General features: G+C 55.9%; 1 protein-coding gene across 5 annotated transcripts in view; it reads right to left on the minus strand.

Moving 5' to 3' along the window:
* Positions 1-1,597: 1,597 nt before the first annotated feature.
* Positions 1,598-19,816, minus strand: part of LOC132835972 (volume-regulated anion channel subunit LRRC8D-like) — a 44,549-nt gene continuing 26,330 nt past the window's right edge. For 2 of the 5 annotated variants that reach the window (XM_060855142.1, XM_060855144.1), the window contains exons 2-4: positions 18,174-18,404; positions 5,870-5,946; positions 1,598-4,454 (exon numbers count right to left, since the gene is read on the minus strand). In XM_060855142.1, coding sequence (XP_060711125.1) covers positions 1,945-4,452 — 2,508 coding nt within the window. In that variant the 5' untranslated portion in view covers positions 4,453-4,454; positions 5,870-5,946; positions 18,174-18,404 and the 3' untranslated portion in view covers positions 1,598-1,944. Of the gene's footprint in view, positions 4,455-5,834; positions 5,947-18,173; positions 18,405-19,816 lie in introns of all 5 variants that reach the window. The other 3 variants (XM_060855143.1, XM_060855145.1, XM_060855141.1) reach the window with 2 other exon arrangements.

The raw sequence follows: 19,816 nt of genomic DNA on the forward strand, positions 1-19,816 counted from the left end.
CTGTGGTTGGATTGTCTTTCATCAGTAATGGGCACAGCCTGGGGTTCGTGCGGTGTGAATGTTACTCACCCCTCGTCAGCCCAAGCCCGGATATTGGTGCGTTTGGACACGGACTGTTTTCAGGATCTGAGGAGTGGGGAATGGAACGGAACCCTGTCCAGTCATCAGTGAACACCCCCACTTCGGGCCTTCTGATGGGAGGAAGGTGATTGGTGAAGCAGCTGAAGACGACTGTCCCTGAGGAACTCGTACAGAGGTGTCCTGGAGCTGAGATGACCGACTGATGAACAAGGCAGGCAGTGGAGCAGGTGAGGGGAGACCGGGAAGTAGGATTCTTTCAAAACATCACCAATCACCCTCGAACCTCACCGACAGAGAAAATAATAGCCTTTTGAGAACGCCAAGAGCAAATCACAACTGTCAGATTTATTTACAGATAAAACCACAGCGCTGTCACCCAGAGCGACACACCAGAGCCTGACTGTCTCTCACCCCACTGAGGGGCGGACAGCCAGTGAATCAGGTCACCATTGGTTTAGTGAATTGATGAGTTTAATCCCTGTCCTGTTCACTGATTTAAATCTTCAGCCTTTTTTTAAACAGCGAGGCTGACCAATCAAAACTAAATTACTCGTGGAATTTCTCTGTTCCAACCCAGGACCTGCAGCATTGAGAGCCCTGGGTCTGACCATCTCACCCCCTGCTGGACCCACCCCACATCCTGCTGAGTGGTCATTATCCGGGTCTCCCGATGAAAGGGGCTCTGGGTCCTGGGTCATCACTGACCTTGTCCTATTGACAAAGTCTTACCTTAATCCACACCGTGTAAGAGTAACAACTTCCCAAGATATTCCCACCCCAAACCGGAAAGGAAGCTTCCAGCAACTTCCACTTTTAAGTTTGACTGGATGTTTCTGAAAATTTAAGCTACAGTGTGTGTGCGTGTGGGTGTGCGTGTGTGTGTATGTGCGTGTGTGTGTATGTGCGTGCGTGTGTGTGTATGTGCGTGTGCGTGTGCGTGTGTGAGACGGAGAGGATTGGATCAGATGGGAACTTCACGGAAACACACTGACAGAGCTCTGGGAATGCAGCAGGGAGTTGGGATTGACAGGGCTGCCCTCCAGAGAGGCAGCACAGGCTCGTTGGGCCAAATGGCCTTGTTCTGTGTATTGTCTCTTTTTGACTGTGAGTGAGTGTGAGTGTGAGTGTGAGTGAGTGTGAGTGAGTGTGAGTGTGAGTGAGTGTGAGTGAGTGTGAGTGAGTGTGAGTGTGTGAGTGAGGGTGAGCGAGGGAAGGAGGATATGATTCAAACTGTCGGCTCTGGCAGGAATCCCCAAATTCATCCCCATCGTCCTGTCCCAGAATCTGGATTCTAACCCCCTCCCCAACATCCACTCCGTCCCCTCAGAGTCAGGATTACCCCCAGCAGCCCAGTTCCCCCCCTTCCCCACTCCCCCCACCCTCCACAACACCCTCCCAGGATCAGCATTCCCTCTCTCCCCCCTTCCTCAGAATCAACATTCCCTTCCCCCCCCTCTCCAGGATCAGAATTCCCCCTCCCCCCCAAGGATCAGGATTCCCCCCCCCCTCGGGGGTCTCAGTGAGTCAGAATCCCCTCTCTCCCACCCCCCCCGGATGTGGTCTGGAGGGTCTGTAAGATTTCCCAGATCCACACGTGAATTCCCACCTCAGACTATCCTACGATGAAGCCTCTAACTAACGCTCCGAGGTAAGTGTTGGCTGGAATCACCGGCCGGATATATACATCGAGAAGACCATTGGAAGTGCCGACGTGTTGGAACCCACCCTGAGAGAACTTCAGGAGATGGGAAGCTGTCCTGTCACCCAGCCTGAGGAGAAGCCTGACTTATTGTGAGGTCTGTCCTGGTACAACACAGGGACCTCTGGGCCCCACTGAGAGGAGGCCCAGACTCCCAGCGGAGGTCAGACAATGGAGGTAAAGTCTTGCTCGGTGAAGTGCTCTTTGACCTCAGTGGGGAGGTGATCGAACAGAAGGTCTTCAACGATCAGACTGTTCTTTCTGAGCAACAGGCAGCTGCCGATCTCGGGAGGAATCCTCTCCAGGTGGTTCCCTTTCAGCTCGAGGTAGGTGAGCTGTGATAACTGTCCGATCTCTGGGGGGATGTGGGCGATACAGTTCTGACCCAGCTGCAAGGACCTCAGCTTGAGGCAGCTGAAGAGTTGGAGGGACAGGGTCTCCACCTTGTTCTTGGTGATGGAGAAGTGTTGCAGGTTCTGGAGCAGGTGGATGTCAGGCGGCACAGCCGTCAGCAGGTTGTGGCTGAGGTCCAGGTATCGCAGCTTCCTCAGGGTGAACAGGGCAGCGGGCAGGGTCTCCAGCTTGTTGTTGGACAGGTACAGCTGCTCGAGGTTCCTGATCAGACCGATGGTGGCGGGGATGCACGAGATGGCGTTGTGCCACAGTCTGAGGCAGGAGAGCCTCTTGAGGTGCTGGAAGCTGACGATCTCCTCGATGCTCTGGATGCCGTTGGCTTTGAGGTCCAGCTTCTGGAGGTTGCTGAGGCTGAAGATGGCGTGCGGGATCCTGCCGAGCTCGCAGTTCTGCAGCTCCAACTCCGAGAGGCTGGTCAACTTCTTCAGGTTGTTGAGGACCAGGAGTCTCGTCCCGTCGTTCTGGATGACCAGCCTGGACAAGTGCGTGGCCAGCTCCATCACGTTCGAGGGGATCTTGGAGAGGTTGCTCTTGACGATGAGGACTTTGAGGTGCCGCAGCTCCTTGAGGGACTCCAGGCCAATGGCCTTGTTGGTCTCCGAGTTGAGGTTGCCCGAGAGGTGCAGCTCCACCAGGTTCTTGAGGGAGTACACCCAGAGGGGGATCTCCCCGATGTCGGTGAACTTGACGTGCAGGATGTGGAGGTGCTCCCGCAGGAAGTTGAAGGCGATTTGGTCCACCTTCGCCGGGCAGTGGTAGAGGTAGAGCTCCCTCAGCCCCACCATCTGGGACATCTTGGCCGGCAGCCGGACATCCGGGATCAACTCCAGCTTCAGCACCTCCAGGTCGCTCATGTCGAAGACCGCCTTGGGGATGCCGGACAGCATGAACAGCTGCAGCTCCAGCTTCCCCTGAGCGTTCTTGGAGACGTGCTGCCGCAGCTTCTCGTATGTCCACTCGTGGTTGAGGTTCATCTCCAGCAGCTTGCTCTCGCAGCCCTCGGACAGGAAGATGGCGAAACGCTTCGAGTAGAGCTGGTCGTACTGGTCCACCATGTGCAGCAGGAAGGCAAAGTCGTTTTTGACGTCAGGGATGTCGCTGAAGTTGCTCTCCTCGCGCACCTTCTCAAAGGAGTACTCCTTCAGTGACCCTCGGAACAGCCAGAAGAGGGTATAGAGGCAGACCAGGCCGTACAAGGCGATCAGGATGATGTAGGTGATGAGCAGTTTCTTCAGCATGTAGGCCATGCTGTGGGTGCAGAAAAAGACGGAGTAACCCGTGACGTTCTTAATCTTGGGCTTGCAGACGTGCTCAAAGGTGATGGAGTCGACAAAGGTGAAGGTGTAGCACAGGATGACCAGGAACTTGAGGGCTTTCACCACTGTCTGACCGACGTAGAACTTGTAGATCAGGTCCCCGTCCTCTGTGTGAGCCCGAAACCTGCGCACCTTCTCGAAGAGAGCCTTGGCTTGCTCTCCGTCCTGCTTGTCCAAGATGTTCATCGAAGGTGAGCCACTGACCGCCGGCTCAAAGGTCACCTCGGGGTGAGAGGTCAGCGAGGAGCCGGTCTCCGAGATCTCGCTGGGCTCCAGGGTGGCCGACTTGAACATCTTGGTCCGGTTCTGGCTGTTTTCCGAATCCTCGTTGGCGGTCTCAGAGACAGCCTTGGTGGTCCATGGCGACTCGAAACACTTGCCCAGGATCGCGACAAAATGCTCGACTTTGGAGGAGGTCTTTGGGAACTTAAACCAGAAGTTGCCGCCGGCCAACAGGATGATGGTGTGCACCAGGGCGATGTACGGGAAATACTTGGAGTACCAGGGCAGGGCTTTCTGGTAGCACACCTGACTGATGTAGACGTACTGCTGGAAATCCAGGTTGGTTTTGTAACCTCCGGCCCTCAGTCTCCGAGCGGAGGATGGCGATTTGGATCCTGCTGGCCCCAGCTGGTCTCCCGCAGCTCCTGACGGACGCCTGCTCCCACAGTCGGATGTCTCCTGCCCCTCAGGGGGGTGAGGACGGGGTGGTGGGGGCACCGCGCCAGCGGAGGAACTCCGAGGCGTGGCGTTCAGAGCCCGTACGTGGTCGCAGGGCAGGCAGACCACCTTGTCCTGGGAAATGAGCAGGGTGGCAGACAGGAGGGATACCATCAGCATCACCAGCACCAGGTAGTCCATCAGCACGTCCCACCAGGGCTTCAGCAGGCGATGGGTGGGCTGTGTGTCAGAGAGGGTGGCCAGCTCCATCAGGGTGATCATCCCTGCAGAGAGCGACAGGAACACAGTCAGGGGGGGAACACAGTCGGGGGGGGGGGAAACACAGTCGGGGGGGGAACACAGTCGGGGGGTGAACACAGTCAGGGGGGGGGAACACAGTCAGGGGGGGGAACACAGTCAGGGGGGGAACACAGTCAGGGGGGGGGAACACAGTCAGGGGGGGGAACACAGTCAGGGGGGGAACACAGTCGGGGGGGGAACACAGTCGGGGGGGAACACAGTCAGGGGGGGAGAACACAGTCGGGGGGGGAACACAGTCGGGGGGGAGGCTGGGGGGGAACACAGTCAGGGGGGAACACAGTCAGGGGAGGGGAACACAGTCAGGGGGGAACACAGTCGGGGGAGGGGAACACAGTCAGGGGAGGGGAACACAGTCAGGGGGGAGAGGCTGGGGGGGAACACAGTCAGGGGGGAACACAGTTGGGGGGGAACACAGTCGGGGGGGGAACACAGTCGGGGGGGGAACACAGTCAGGGGGGAACACAGTCGGGGGGGCGGGGGGGGAACACAGTCACCAGAACCTGCACTGCACCAACGCAACCACCCCCACCCCATCGCCCCCTGACCCCACCCCATCGCCCGCTGACCCCACCGCCTTCATCCCCTGACCCCACCCCATCACCCCTGACCCCACCCCATCGCCCCCTGACCCCACCGCCTTCATCCCCTGACCCCACCCCATCGTCCCCTGACCCCACCCCATCGTCCCTTGACCCCACCCCATCGTCCCCTGACCCCATCCCATCGTCCCTTGACCCCACCCCATCGCCCCCTAACCTCACTGCCATCATCCCCTAACCCCACCCCATCGCCCCACCCCATCGCATCATCCCCTAACCCCACCCCATCACCCCCTAACCCCACCCCATCACCCCCTAACCCCACTGCCATCACCCCCTAACCCCACCCCATTGCCCCGTAACCCCACCACCCCCTAACCCCACCCCATCACCCCCTAACCCCACCCCATCACCCCCTAACCCCACCCCATCGCCCCCAACCCCACCGCCATCATCCCCTAACCCCACCCCATCGCCCCCTAACCCCACCGCCATCATCCCCTAACCCCACCCCATCGCCCCCTAACCCCACTACCCCCTAACCCCACCCCATCACTCCCTAACCCCACCACCATCGCCCCACCCCATCACCCCCTAACCCCACCGCCATCGCCCCACCCCATCACCCCCTAACCCCACCCCATCACCCCTTAACCCCCCCCTTCCTGTACCACACCCCCCTCCCCAGGGCCGGCCTGATCTAGTTGGAAGCTCCAAGGTTGACTGGTTGATAAATGTGATGTTCGGACAGCCGCGGGACTCTCGGGGTTTGATTTCAGTCCCGTTCAGTTCCTCAATACAAACCCCAGGAGAAACGTGGAGTTAGCCCCAGCACAGACCTGCTGCAACGCTGAGCTTCCGGAATGTTCCAGGTCAAACCTCCACTCGGAGCGGTGACCCCAGCCCAGGGGATTACCTACAGGAGGCAAGTGACCGAGTTAATGTGCTGAATACACCCCTCCACCTCCCTCGCCCCCTCCACCTCCCTCGCCCCTCCATCTCCCCCACCCCCACCCCCACCTCCACCCCCACCCTCACTGAACCAGCTGGAGTCCTTGTCTTTGCGTCTTCTGTCCATCTCAGTCCCTTCGTCGGGAGAATTCTCACCAATTTCTGCCTGGAAACATTGCAATGTTTTGGCCCCGACCACTGGCTGGGACAGAATTCTACAGGCTCCCCCCCCTCCACCCCACCCCTACCCCTACCCCTAACCCCACCTCTACCACCCACCCCTACTCCCCACCCCTACCACCCACCCCTACCACCCACCCCTACTCCCCCTTTCTCTTGGTGACACATTGACCAACCAAAACTGCGCTCCTTTAGTAAAGATGAAAGATTTAACAGCGCGGTTTGTTCAATATTATCGTTTCAGTGTATGATACGGTGATTTAAACTCCGGGTCCCGTGATCCTGCTCTACAATTACTTGATGGAGGAGCAGCGCTCCGAAAGCTAGTGCTTCCTGTTGGACCATCAGCTGGTGTTGTGGGATTTTTCACTTTCTCCCTGGGCGGAGACATTTATCCCCATCTCCGTTCCCAATTGCCCACTGCTGCAGTTTTAGACACTGACCCCTAGTTCCCCAGCTCTCAGGAAAGCCTTGCCTGGAGATAACGTCTCTCTCAAAGTGAGGTACAGGGGTAACGTCTCGGAACACAGGGCTATGCCATCTATCCCTCTGTCCTGAAAATACTCCAGGACTGCAGGGTGGTCAGCAGAGAGAATTTCATACCCTCACCACCCACCAAGTCTCTGTCCTAACCGGCTCACCCGTTATCCTGAGTCTGTGTCCCCAGGCCAGGGAGGGGAGCGTCCGTTCGGCAGGGGCCCTGGATACACTTCAGCAAGATAACCCTGTCAGTCTTCACAACAGGACAGAAACCAGAGTTACTTCCTGGGCCAAGGGTGGAAAGGACAGTTCATGTGGTCTCGGATTGTATTACTCTGAGCAGAGAGGATCAAGAGGGGGGTTCCTAATCAAAGAGTTTAACGATGGAACCGCAGTTTGCAAAGAGAGGTCACAGCTGTGAATGCGGTCTGTGTGTGTGTGTCTCTTTCTGTCTGTCTCTCTGTCTGTCTCTCTCTCTCTCTGTCTCTTTCTCTCCCTGTCTGTCTGTCTGTCTCTTTCTCTCTCACTCTCTGTCTGTCTGTGTCTGTCTGTTACTCTGTCGCTTTCTCTCTCTCTCTCGCTGTGTCTGTCTGTCTCTTTCTCTCTGTCTGTCTGTCTGTCACTCTGTCTGTCTCTTTCTCTCTCTGTCTGTGTCTGTCTGTTACTCTGTCTGTCGCTTTCTCTCTCTCTCTCGCTCTGTGTCTGTCTGTCTCTTTCTCTCTGTCTGTCTGTCTGTCTGTCTGTCTCTCTCTCTGTGTCTCTCTCTCTGTGTGTCTGTCTGTCTCTTTCTCTTTCTCTCTGTCTGTGTCTCTCTCTCTCTCTCTGTCTCCCCTCTTTTCCAGCATGTCTAAGACATGGAGCAGCTGCAGGATTTCACTGTCAATAAAATGGAGCAGGAAAGTGGCCCTGAGCGCGGGAGAAAGGCCCTGACCTGAAATACCCACTCTCCCGCTCCTCGGATGCTGTGTTTTCCCAGCACGATGTCTCATTGACTGGATTTCCACCGTCTGCATTCCTCACCTTCCCCAAGCTCTGGGATTTCTCTCAGTATCCCAGGCTGGCAAATCTGAGTGGGATTTTGTTAAATGGATTGGGGGATTGGGTTTCACTGGTGATTATCCCCTTAAGGGCAGGTAAGAGTCAACCACATCCACGAAGGCTAGAACACTCCCCTCCTGAGAGATGGGAGCGAGCTCTCCGGGTTTTTACAACAAGCAGCAGTGGCTACATCAGGGGGGCGGGCAGCAGATTCAAGCCAGTGTCCCCCGGATCACTGGGTGACCGTTCGGGATGACCTCCTGGAACTGACCAGGAACCATGGAGTTTTGTGGGGACGTGCTGGATCAGGGAGTGAAATCAGATTTCTGTTTCCCGAGGGACAGGAACTTTACGCTGGAATATTCTTTCCCAACGCCTCACCCCAAGGTGTCGAATCAGGAGTAGGCCAATCAGCCCATTCAGTGAGAGTCTGATCATCCTTAATCCCATCTTCCCACACCTCCCAGAGAAAGGCTCTCTCTCTGGTCCCCATCCCAACCCCCGTCAACTCCTTCAGTCCCTATGTTAAACTCTTCAATTAGTAACATCCCTCGCTGCTCAGAGTACTCCAACCCCAGACCACAAACTGTCCCAAAATTTAATGATTCAGGGCAGCACGGTGGCACAGTGGTTAGCACTGTGTTCAATTCCAGCCTCAGGCGACTGACTGTGTGGAGTTTGCACGTTCTCCCCGTGTCTGCGTGGGTTTCCTCCGGGTGCTCCGGTTTCCTCCCACAGTCCAAAGATGTGCGGGTCAGGTGAATTGGCCATGCTAAATTGCCCGTAGTGTTAGGTAAGGGGTAAATGTAGGGGTATGGGTGGGTTGCGCTTCGGCGGGTCGGTGTGGACTTGTTGGGCCGAAGGGCCTGTTTCCACACTGTAAGTAATCTAATCTAAGCTCAATTTTGCGATCTGACCCATCCTTTCTTCCCCTTGGTAGCGAGCAGTCTGTCACCCCTCCTTCACAAACATTCACAGCCTCTGCTTCCACCAGGGTTAGAGGGAGAGAGAGTTCCAAAGATGCAAAAGTAGAAACAGTCTGTTTCACATGAGATTCAATCACGGTCTCAAAAACGATTCCCAATTTCAGATTCTCCCAGAAGAGGAAGTATCCTTTCCACATCCACCCTGTCCACATCCCTCAGGGATTGGATCCATTCCAGGGAAGTGATCCTGTAAAATCCTCACAAACAAATCCACTCCTCACAAACATTCCTCAGAACACAATCTGCCCACTCTCTGCAACTGGACCCTCAGTTTCCTGACTCACCGTCCACAATCAGTGAAGATTGGGGACAATATTTCATCCTGACTAACACACAACACTGGAGCCCCCCCCCAGGGGTGTGTACTCAGCCCCCTACTGTACTCACTGTATACCCATGGCTGCATCGCCAAATACCAGACTCATGCCATTTACAATGTCGCTGATGATACCACCATAGTCGGTCGAATCTCAGATGGTAACGAAACAGGCTACAGACGGGAGGTGGAAGACCTAGAGAAATGGTGCATTGAGACCAACCGAGCTCTCAATGTGGGCAACACCAAGGAACTCATTATTGACTTTCAGGGGGATGTTACTCATGCCCCCTCCCACACATTAACAGCACAGAGGGGGGATGGGTGGAGAGGGTCAAGCTCCTGGGAGTGGTCATCCACAACAAGCTTTCTTGGAGTCTCCATGTGGACGCACTGGTTACAAAGGCCCAACAATGTCTCTTCCTCCTCAGGCAGCTGAGGGAATCTGGGGCATGACAGTGAACCCCCTCGCCAATTGTTACAGGTGCCCCATCGAGAGGATTCTGTCTGGGTGTATCACTGCCTGGGATGGGAACTGTACCGTTCAGGTTCGGAGACAGTTACAGAGAGTGGGGAACTCTGCATGGACAATCACTAAGGCCACCCTCCCATCGATAGACTCCATCTCCCAGGCCCACTGTCAGGGAAAGGCCACCAGCATTCTCAAAGATCCACCCCACCCTGGCAATGTTTCTCTACACCCTCTACCATCGGGGAGACGGTACAGCAGCCTGAACACACACACCAGCCGGTTTCATAACAGTTTCTACCCCACTGTTGTTGTTAGATACTGAATGGCCTCACAAACTCTTAACACTCACCTGTCCCTGGGTTTTGGTTTTTGCTGCTGTTTATCTGTTATTTCCGTAACTCTGTACCTGCTCGCAAGACAAAGCTTGTCTCGGTAAACTCAACTCAACTCAGTTCAGAGAGTGAACCGTCTCGGAACGGTGTCTAATGCATTTATGTAGTGCCTTAAATCAGGTGATGAGGACAGTGTTTAGTACTCCTGTTGGAGACACTCAGTCCCCCGTCCAGCTGAAGTAAGAAAATCACAGCGATATGATATAACTGGTGATTAACCACGGACCAACTGTACCCCATCCCGGACCATCCATTACTGCCTGAACACTGCACAGTGCAGCCTGTCCCTACCGAACGAGAGGCTCTGGTTTCAGATCGCTGACCAGGAAAGCCCCCTGCTTCTCACTGATCATCCAGGCCTGGCTGGGGACCACAGCAAGGAACTCCAGGTCCAGAGGCAGCGACACTACCCACTGCCCCACCAACCTATCACACAGCTGTGTGATCACAGAACGTGACGGCCGATTCCAGCTTCCTCACACTGAGGGGGGAGGGGGCAGGGACCCCCACACGGGGCTGAGGGAGGGAGGGAGGGAGGGAGGTCATCATCACGTGGGGACTGAAGCCAGCAGCACCACCGCCCCCCACCCCCCACCCTAAGGGCACAGCGTTTGGAGAGACAGTGGGGACATTATCGGGGGACAGGGGGCAGAGTGGGGAAGGTATAGGGGGGCAGGGGGGTGTGGGGGAATGTTACTGAGGGAAAGGGGGCATTATTGGGGAGGGGCCATTATTGGGGGGGAGGGGTGTTATTGGGTGGAAGGGGGCATTATTGGGGAGAGGGGGGCTTTATTGGGGGAATGGGGTGTTATTGGGGGTAATGGGGCATTATTGGGGGAGGGGCCATTATTGGGGGTAATGGGGTGTTATTGGGGGGAGGGGGGAGGGGGGAGTGTGAAATGCAGGTTTGAGGTTACAGTCTACAGATGGATGTTTGGGAATGGTGTCCCGGAAAATCCCTGTTCTGCCGGGAATGTGTAACCACAGGGGGCCTTGTTGGGGAGGAGGGTCAGCCCCCTCCCTCCCTCCCTCCCTCTGTCCCTCTCTCTCCCCCCCCCACCACCCCCGCTCCAGGAGCTGCTGGGTTCAGGAAGGGAGCTCCATCACGTGCCCAACGATGGTGTCTCTGGGAGGGAAGGGCAGGTACGGGCCCTCCCTGTGACTGATCGAAGGCCCCTCACAAACCCCCTCCCCCAGGGTCACGGCTCAGTGGGTGACACGGGAGGGTCCCCTGGGAACAGAGCCAGGGGCCAGGGGCAACTGGCCAAAGGTGAAGGGCCAGAGGCAGTGACCACAGCAGAGATACTGACCCTCCCTGCCCCATGGGCCAGAGCTCCACCACCTTGACCATTCCCCACAGGGAGCTGCTGGGACTGGGCCACAGCCCAGGGCTAGGGGAAGGAACAGTACCACCAGGAACTGACCCTCCTCCAATCAGCTTTATACCAAACCTCGCACACGCTCAGTGCAGGAAAGGGGTGTGGCCATGGGGGGGGGAGGGGAACATTCCAGAGGGATTTCCCCACATTCCCCAGGGGGGTGGGGCAAGACTGTGCTCAGAGGAGAGCAACAGTTTTCAGACAATCCCAGTAGGTGTGGTGCTCTGCTGGTGTGTGTGTGAGAGAGGAGGGTCTCTGCTGGGGACAGGCACAGGGAAAGATCTACATTAACCAGCAGAGACACAGACCCCACACTGTCACTACCAGCAGAGACACAGGCCCCCACACTGTTATTACCAGCAGAGACACAGCCCCACACTGTCACTACCAGCAGAGACACAGGCCCCCACACTGTCATTACCAGCAGAGACACAGGCCCCCCCCACACTGTCATTACCAGCAGAGACACAGGCCCCACGCTGTCATTACCAGCAGAGACACACGCCCACCCCCCCACACTGTCATTACCAGCAGAGACACAGGCCCCACACTGTCATTACCAGCAGAGACACAGGCTCCCACACTGTCATTACCAGCAGAGACACAGGCCCCCACACTGTCATTACCAGCAGAGACACAGACCCCACACTGTCACTACCAGCAGAGAGACAGGCTCCCACACTGTCATTACCAGCAGAGACACACGCTCCCACACTGTCATTACCAGCAGAGACACAGGCCCCACACTGTCATTACCAGCAGAGACACAGACCCCTACATTGTTATTACCAGCAGAGACACAGACCCCACACTGTCTTTACCAGCAGAGACACAGCACCCCACACTATCATTACCAGCAGAGACTCAGGCCCCACACTGTCATTACCAGCAGAGACACAGACCCCCACACTGTCATTACCAGCAGAGACACAGCCCCCACACTGTCATTACCAGCAGAGAAACATGCCCCCACACTGTCATTACCAGCAGAGACACACGCCCCCACACTGTCATTACCAGCAGAGACACAGGCTCCCACACTGTCATTACCAGCAGAGACACAGGCCCCCACGCTGTCATTACCAGCAGAGATACACGCCCCCCCCCCCACACTGTCATTACCAGCAGAGACACAGGCCCCACACTGTCATTACCAGCAGAGACACAGGCTCCCACACTGTCATTACCAGCAGAGACACACGCTCCCACACTGTCATTACCAGCAGAGACACAGGCCCCACACTGTCATTACCAGCAGAGACACAGGCCCCACACTGTCACTACCAGCAGAGACACAGCACCCCACACTATCATTACCAGCAGAGACTCAGGCCCCACACTGTTATTACCAGCAGAGACACACGCCCCACACTGTCATTACCAGCAGAGACACAGACCCCCACACTGTCATTACCAGCAGAGACACAGCCCCCACACTGTCATTACCAGCAGAGAAACATGCCCCCACACTGTCATTACCAACAGAGACACACGCCCCCACACTGTCATTACCAGCAGAGACACAGGCTCCCACACTGTCATTACCAGCAGAGACACAGGCCCCCACACTGTCATTACCAGCAGAGACACACGCCCCCCCCACACTGTCATTACCAGCAGAGACACAGGCCCCACACTGTCATTACCAGCAGAGACACAGGCTCCCACACTGTCATTACCAGCAGAGACACAGCCCCCACACTGTCACTACCAGCAAAGACACAGCCCCCACACTGTCATTACCAGGAGAGACACAGGCCCCCACACTGTCATTACCAGCAGAGACACACGCCCCCCCACACTGTCATTACCAGCAGAGACACAGGCTCCCACACTGTCATTACCAGCAGAGACACAGGCCCCCACACTGTCATTACCAGCAGAGACACAGCCCCCACACTGTCACTACCAGCAGAGACACAGCCCCCACACTGTCATTACCAGCAGAGACACAGACCCCACACTGTCACTACCAGCAGAGAGACAGGCTCCCACACTGTCATTACCAGCAGAGACACACGCTCCCACACTGTCATTACCAGCAGAGACACAGGCCCCACACTGTCATTACCAGCAGAGACACAGACCCCTACATTGTTATTACCAGCAGAGACACAGGCCCCACACTGTCTTTACCAGCAGAGACACAGCACCCCACACTATCATTACCAGCAGAGACTCAGGCCCCACACTGTCATTACCAGCAGAGACACAGACCCCCACACTGTCATTACCAGCAGAGACACAGCCCCCACACTGTCATTACCAGCAGAGAAACACGCCCCCACACTGTCATTACCAGCAGAGACACAGGCCCCCACGCTGTCATTACCAGCAGAGACACACGCCCCCCCCACACTGTCATTACCAGCAGAGACACAGGCCCCCACACTGTCATTACCAGCAGAGACACAGACCCCCACACTGTCATTACCAGCAGAGACACAGCCCCCACACTGTCATTACCAGCAGAGAAACACGCCCCCACACTGTCATTACCAGCAGAGACACAGGCCCCCACGCTGTCATTACCAGCAGAGACACACGCCCTTCCCACACTGTCATTACCAGCTGAGACACAGGCTCCCACACTGTCATTACCAGCAGAGACACAGGCCCCCACACACTGTCATTACCAGCAGAGACACAGCCCCCACACTGTCATTACCAGCAGAGACACAGACCCCCACACTGTCATTACCAGCAGAGAAACACGCCCCCACACTGTCATTACCAGCAGAGACACAGGCCCCCACGCTGTCATTACCAGCAGAGACACACGCCCCCCCCACACTGTCATTACCAGCAGAGACACAGGCCCCCACACTGTCATTACCAGCAGAGACACAGCCCCCACACTGTCATTACCAGCAGAGACACAGACCCCCACACTGTCATTACCAGCAGAGACTCAGGCCCCACACTGTCATTACCAGCAGAGACACAGACCCCCACACTGTCATTACCAGCAGAGACACAGCCCCCACACTGTCATTACCAGCAGAGAAACACGCCCCCACACTGTCATTACCAGCAGAGACACAGGCCCCCACGCTGTCATTACCAGCAGAGACACACGCCCTTCCCACACTGTCATTACCAGCTGAGACACAGGCTCCCACACTGTCATTACCAGCAGAGACACAGGCCCCCACACACTGTCATTACCAGCAGAGACACAGCCCCCACACTGTCATTACCAGCAGAGACACAGACCCCCACACTGTCATTACCAGCAGAGACACAGACCCCCACACTGTCATTACCAGCAGAGACACAGGCCCCACACTGTTATTACCAGCAGAGACACACGCCCCACACTGTCATTACCAGCAGAGACACAGACTCCACACTGTCATTACCAGCAGAGACACACGCCCCCACACTGTCATTACCAGCTGAGACACAGACCCCACACTGTCATTACCAGCAGAGACACAGCCCCCACACTGTCATTACCAGCAGAGACACAGGCCCCACACTGTCATTACCAGCAGAGACACACGCCCCCACACTGTCATTACCAGCAGAGACACAGGCCCCCACACTGTCTTTACCAGCAGAGACACAGTCCCCACACTGTCATTACCAGCAGAGACACAGCCCCCATACTGTCATTACCAGCAGAGACACAGACCCCACACTGTCATTACCAGCAGAGACACAGGCCCCACACTGTCATTACCAGCAGAGACACAGGCCCCCACACACTGTCATTACCAGCAGAGACACAGGCCCCCACACACTGTCATTACCAGCAGAGACACAGGCCCCCACACTGTCATTACCAGCAGAGAGACACACCCCCACACGTCATTACCAGCTGAGACACAGACCCCACACTGTCATTACCAGCAGAGACAGACGCCCCCACACTGTCATTACCAGCAGAGACACAGGCCCCCACACACTGTCATTACCAGCAGAGACACAGGCCCCACACTGTCATTACCAGCAGAGACACAGACCCCCACACTGTCATTACCAGCAGAGACACAGGCCCCACACTGTCATTACCAGCTGAGACACAGACCCCACACTGTCATTACCAGCAGAGACACACGCCCCCACACTGTTATTACCAGCAGAGACACAGACCCCACACTGTCATTACCAGCAGAGACACACGCTCCCACACTGTCATTACCAGCAGAGACACACGCCCCCACACACTGTCACTACCAGCAGAGACACAGGCCCCACACTGTCATTACCAGCAGAGACACATGCCCCCACACTGTCATTACCAGCAGAGACACAGGCCCCACACTGTCATTACCAGCAGAGACACACGTCCCCACACTGCCATTACCAGCAGAGACACAGGCCCCCACACTGTCATTACCAGCAGAGACACACGCCCCCACACTGTCATTACCAGCAGAGACACAGACCCCTACACTGTTATTACCAGCAGAGTCACAGCCCCCACACTGTCATTACCAGCAGAGACACAGACCCCACACTGTCATTACCAGCAGAGACACAGGCCCCACACTGTCATTACCAGCAGAGACACAGGCCCCCCACACCGTCATTACCAGCAGAGACACAGACCCCACACTGTCATTACCAGCAGAGACACAGGCCCCACACTATCATTACCAGCAGAGACACAGGCCCCCCACACTGTCATTACCAGCAGAGACACAGCCCCCACACTGCCATTACCAGCAGAGACACACGCCCCCACACTGTCATTACCAGCAGAGACACAGGCTCCCACACTGTCATTACCAGCTGAGACACAGACCCCTACACTGTTATTACCAGCAGAGACACAGCCCCCACACGGTCATTACCAGCAGAGACACACGCCCCCCCCACACTGTCATTACCAGCAGAGACACAGACCCCACACTGTCATTACCAGCAGAGACACAGGCTCGCACACTGTCATTACCAGCAGAGACACAGACCCCTACACTGTTATTACCAGCAGAGACACAGCCCCCACACTGTCATTACCAGCAGGGACACAGGCCCCACACTGTCATTACCAGCAGAGACACAGGCTCCCACACTGTCATTACCAGCAGAGACACACGCCCCCACACTGTCATTACCAGCAGAGACACAGACCCCACACTGTCATTACCAGCAGAGACACAGGCTCCCACACTGTCATTACCAGCAGAGACACACGCCCCCCCCACACTGTCATTACCAGCAGAGACACAGACCCCACACTGTCATTACCAGCAGAGACACAGGCTCCCACACTGTCATTACCAGCAGAGATACAGGCCCCACACTGTCATTACCAGCAGAGACACAGGCCCCACACTGTCATTACCAGCAGAGACACAGGCCCCCACGCTGTCATTACCAGCAGAGACACAGGCCTTCACTCCCTTGTCTCCAGCAGAGTCTGTGCTATTCCGCAGCTCTGGGACAGCTTCCAGTGGTTGGCGTGTTGTGAAAGGTGATCCTGTCACTGACAACAACAACCTGCATTTCCATATCCCCTTGAATGTGACAAAACGTCCCGGTCAGCTGATTCACGGAATGGTCATGGTTGAGTGTCCGATGAAATGGGGTTACACTGGGGGGATAATGTGGCCTGGTGCCCTGGAGCCTGGTCAGAGGTCAGCCCTCAAGGAGTATTCCATCGGGGGTCGTGAAGGAGCGAGGCGGAGCAGGGTGGAACGGGGATTCCGGAACATTCCGGCTGTTGAACCGAAGCTGCAGGAGCAGTTGCCATGGCAGCGTGTTGTTGGGCCCGGGGTGTGGAGGTGGGAGCAGGGGGTCAGTGGTACTCAGGGAACGGTGGGATTTGGAAACCAGAATGGGAATTTAAATATCCGGGGGACAGCGCACCCTTCACGATCTCAGGGGGTCATGGCCGTCTGGGAACTGAAGAGAGTTGGGGACAATTGCTACAGAGGTTAGGTGCAGAGATAATGGGGGAGCGGGGAGGGGTGTGGGTGGGCAGTAAAGAGAGACTCTGTGTGGAAGGACAGGAGGGTAAATTGTGGGGGTCTAGCTCAGTGTGGAGGGAGTGTTTCTTAAAAAAGTTATTGGTGGGACGTGGGGGTCACTGGCTGGGCCCAGTATTTATTACCCTGTCCCCAGTTGCCCCTTGAGAAGGTGGGGGTCACTGACTGGGCCCAGTATTTATTACCCTGTCCCTAGTTGCCCCTTGAGAAGGTGGGGGTCACTGACTGGGCCCAGTATTTATTACCCTGTCCCTAGTTGCCCCTTGAGAAGGTGGGGGTCGCTGGCTGGGCCCAGTATTTATTACCCTGTCCCTAGTTGCCCCTTGAGAAGGTGGGGGTCACTGGCTGGGCCCAGTATTTATTACCCTGTCCCTAGTTGCCCCTTGAGAAGGTGGGGGGTGGGGTTGAGCTGCCTTCCTGAATCACTGCAGCCCCGACGCTGTAGGGTAGACCCACAATGTCCTGGGGGAAGGGAATTCCAGGATTCTGACCCAGAGATGGGGAGGGGCTCAGTGGGGAACTTGCAGGGGGTGGTATTCCCAAATACCTGCTGCCCTTGTCCTTCTCGATGGAAGTGGGTGTGGGTCTGGAAGGTGCTGTCTGAGGATGTGGGGTGAATTTCTTGTCAATGCTGCACACTGCTGCTCCTGAGCGTGGGTGGGGGGGGGGGAGGGTGGGGGTGTTTGTGAGTGTGGTACCAATGGAGCTACTTGAGTGGTGTTGGAGCTGCACCCATCTAGGGGCGTGGGGAGGACTCCATCCCACTCCTGCCCTGTGTCTCGGAGGATGTGGGAGTCAGGAGTTGGCTTACACAACGCAGTGTTCCTCGCCCCTCTCCTGGTCATGTCTCCAGCGTGTGGTGAGTCCTGTTGAGTTTCTGGTCAATGATAACCCCCAAGATAGGGGTTGAAAGTGGGTGAGCCAGTGATGGCAGTACCACTGAATGCCAAGGGGCTGTGGTTAGATTGTCTCGTACTGGAGATAGCCATAACCTGGCGAATGTTACTCACCCCTCGTCAGCCCAAGCCTGGATATTATCCAGATCTTGTTACGTTTGGAGACGGACTGTTTCAGGATCTGAGGGTCCGTGAATGGAGCTGAACGTTTTGCAAAATAAACGTTGCCACATTCAGAAGAAAAGATCGCGTCAAAGTCCAACTTGGCTCCAGTGAATATCCAGTTCGGGAAATTTGGAGGCAGTGCAGGAATTGAACTGGTCAATCTTTATTTTCTTCGTCCATCTGAAAAGTTTGAAATTCTTTAGTTGTGGAATTTATTTTACTGCTCGGAGTATAAGGAGTGAGGGCAGATGGGTTTAGGGTCCAGGTTAGCACGTGGGACTGCGTGTGGTCGCCATTACAGAGACTCGGTTGAGGGAACAGCAGGACCGACAGCTTCATTTTCCAGGATTCCGATGTCTCAGGCGAGACGGAGGGGGATGGGGAAGGGGTGCAGGAGTTACATCCCTGATTACAGACATTTTGGAGGGCTCAACTCGGGAGGGCATATGGGTGCGGAGGAGGTGCCCCAGGAAGTTGCCTGGTTCGGAGGGTGCCTCGCTATGAGGAGAGGTTGAGCAGATTAGGATTATTTTCACTAAAACGACACGAAGCTGAGAGGGGACTGGATTGAGGCTGACAAAATCATAACGGGTGGAGACAGGGTCAATAGTGAGAAGTATTTTCCCCCAGAGTGAGGGACTCAGTTACTAGGGGGAAGGGGTCACGTGGTTAAGGTGAGAGGGGAAGGTTTAAGGGGAATATGCATGGAAAGGTCTTTACACAGAGGGTGATGGGTGCCTGGAGCACGTTGCCAGCGAGGTGGTAGAGCTGGGCACAATAGTGTTATTTCAGATGTATCTAGACAGATATCCGAATGAGCAGGGAGCAGAGAGATACAGATCCTTAGAAAATAGGTGACAGATTTAGATAGAGGATCTGGGTCAGCACAGGCTTGGAGGGCCGAAGGGCCTGTTCCTGTGCTGTAATTTTCTTTATTCTTTTTAGTTTTGTCCTTTGAAAGATGCGATCACTCGGATAGGATAATCCCGCCCAATCGCCTGTGGGAATTCCCAGTGGAGATATGATCCCTAGGAACAGACCCGTGAGCAGATCATGGAACGATATTGAAACAACAGGGTGGTTGCCGAGGGTGATTTCACCTCCCCCAACAGTTACTGGGACTCCCGGAGTGCCAGGAGTACCCGGATTTGAGAGGTGCGTTCAGGAGGGATTATTAAAACATTACGGAAATAATCCATCCAACTCCAGAAGGAGCTATATTCGGGTTTGGATGGGGAATGACGGTGGCTCAGTCAGCCAAGTTTCAGAGGGGGAGCATTTTCGGTACACTGGTCCGGATTCCACAAGGTTTAACATCACGATAGGAAAGGAATGCAGGGGAAGGTGCCGGGGGTGGAGGTTGGGTTGGTGGGGGGTGTGGACCTGACGAGGGAGTCACGAAGGGAGTGGTCTTTTCGGAACGCTGACAGGGGAGGGGAGGAAAATATATCCTTGGTGGTGGGGTCCGTTTGGAGGTGGCGGAAATGGCGGCGGATGATACGTTGTATGCGGAGTTTGGTGGGGTGGTAGGTGAGAACCAGTGGGGTTCTGTCTTGGTGGCGGTTGGAGGAGCGGAGCTCAAGGGCGGAGGA

The sequence above is a fragment of the Hemiscyllium ocellatum genome, chromosome 45, assembly GCF_020745735.1.
Source record: "Hemiscyllium ocellatum isolate sHemOce1 chromosome 45, sHemOce1.pat.X.cur, whole genome shotgun sequence".
Lineage (NCBI taxonomy): Eukaryota > Metazoa > Chordata > Chondrichthyes > Orectolobiformes > Hemiscylliidae > Hemiscyllium > Hemiscyllium ocellatum.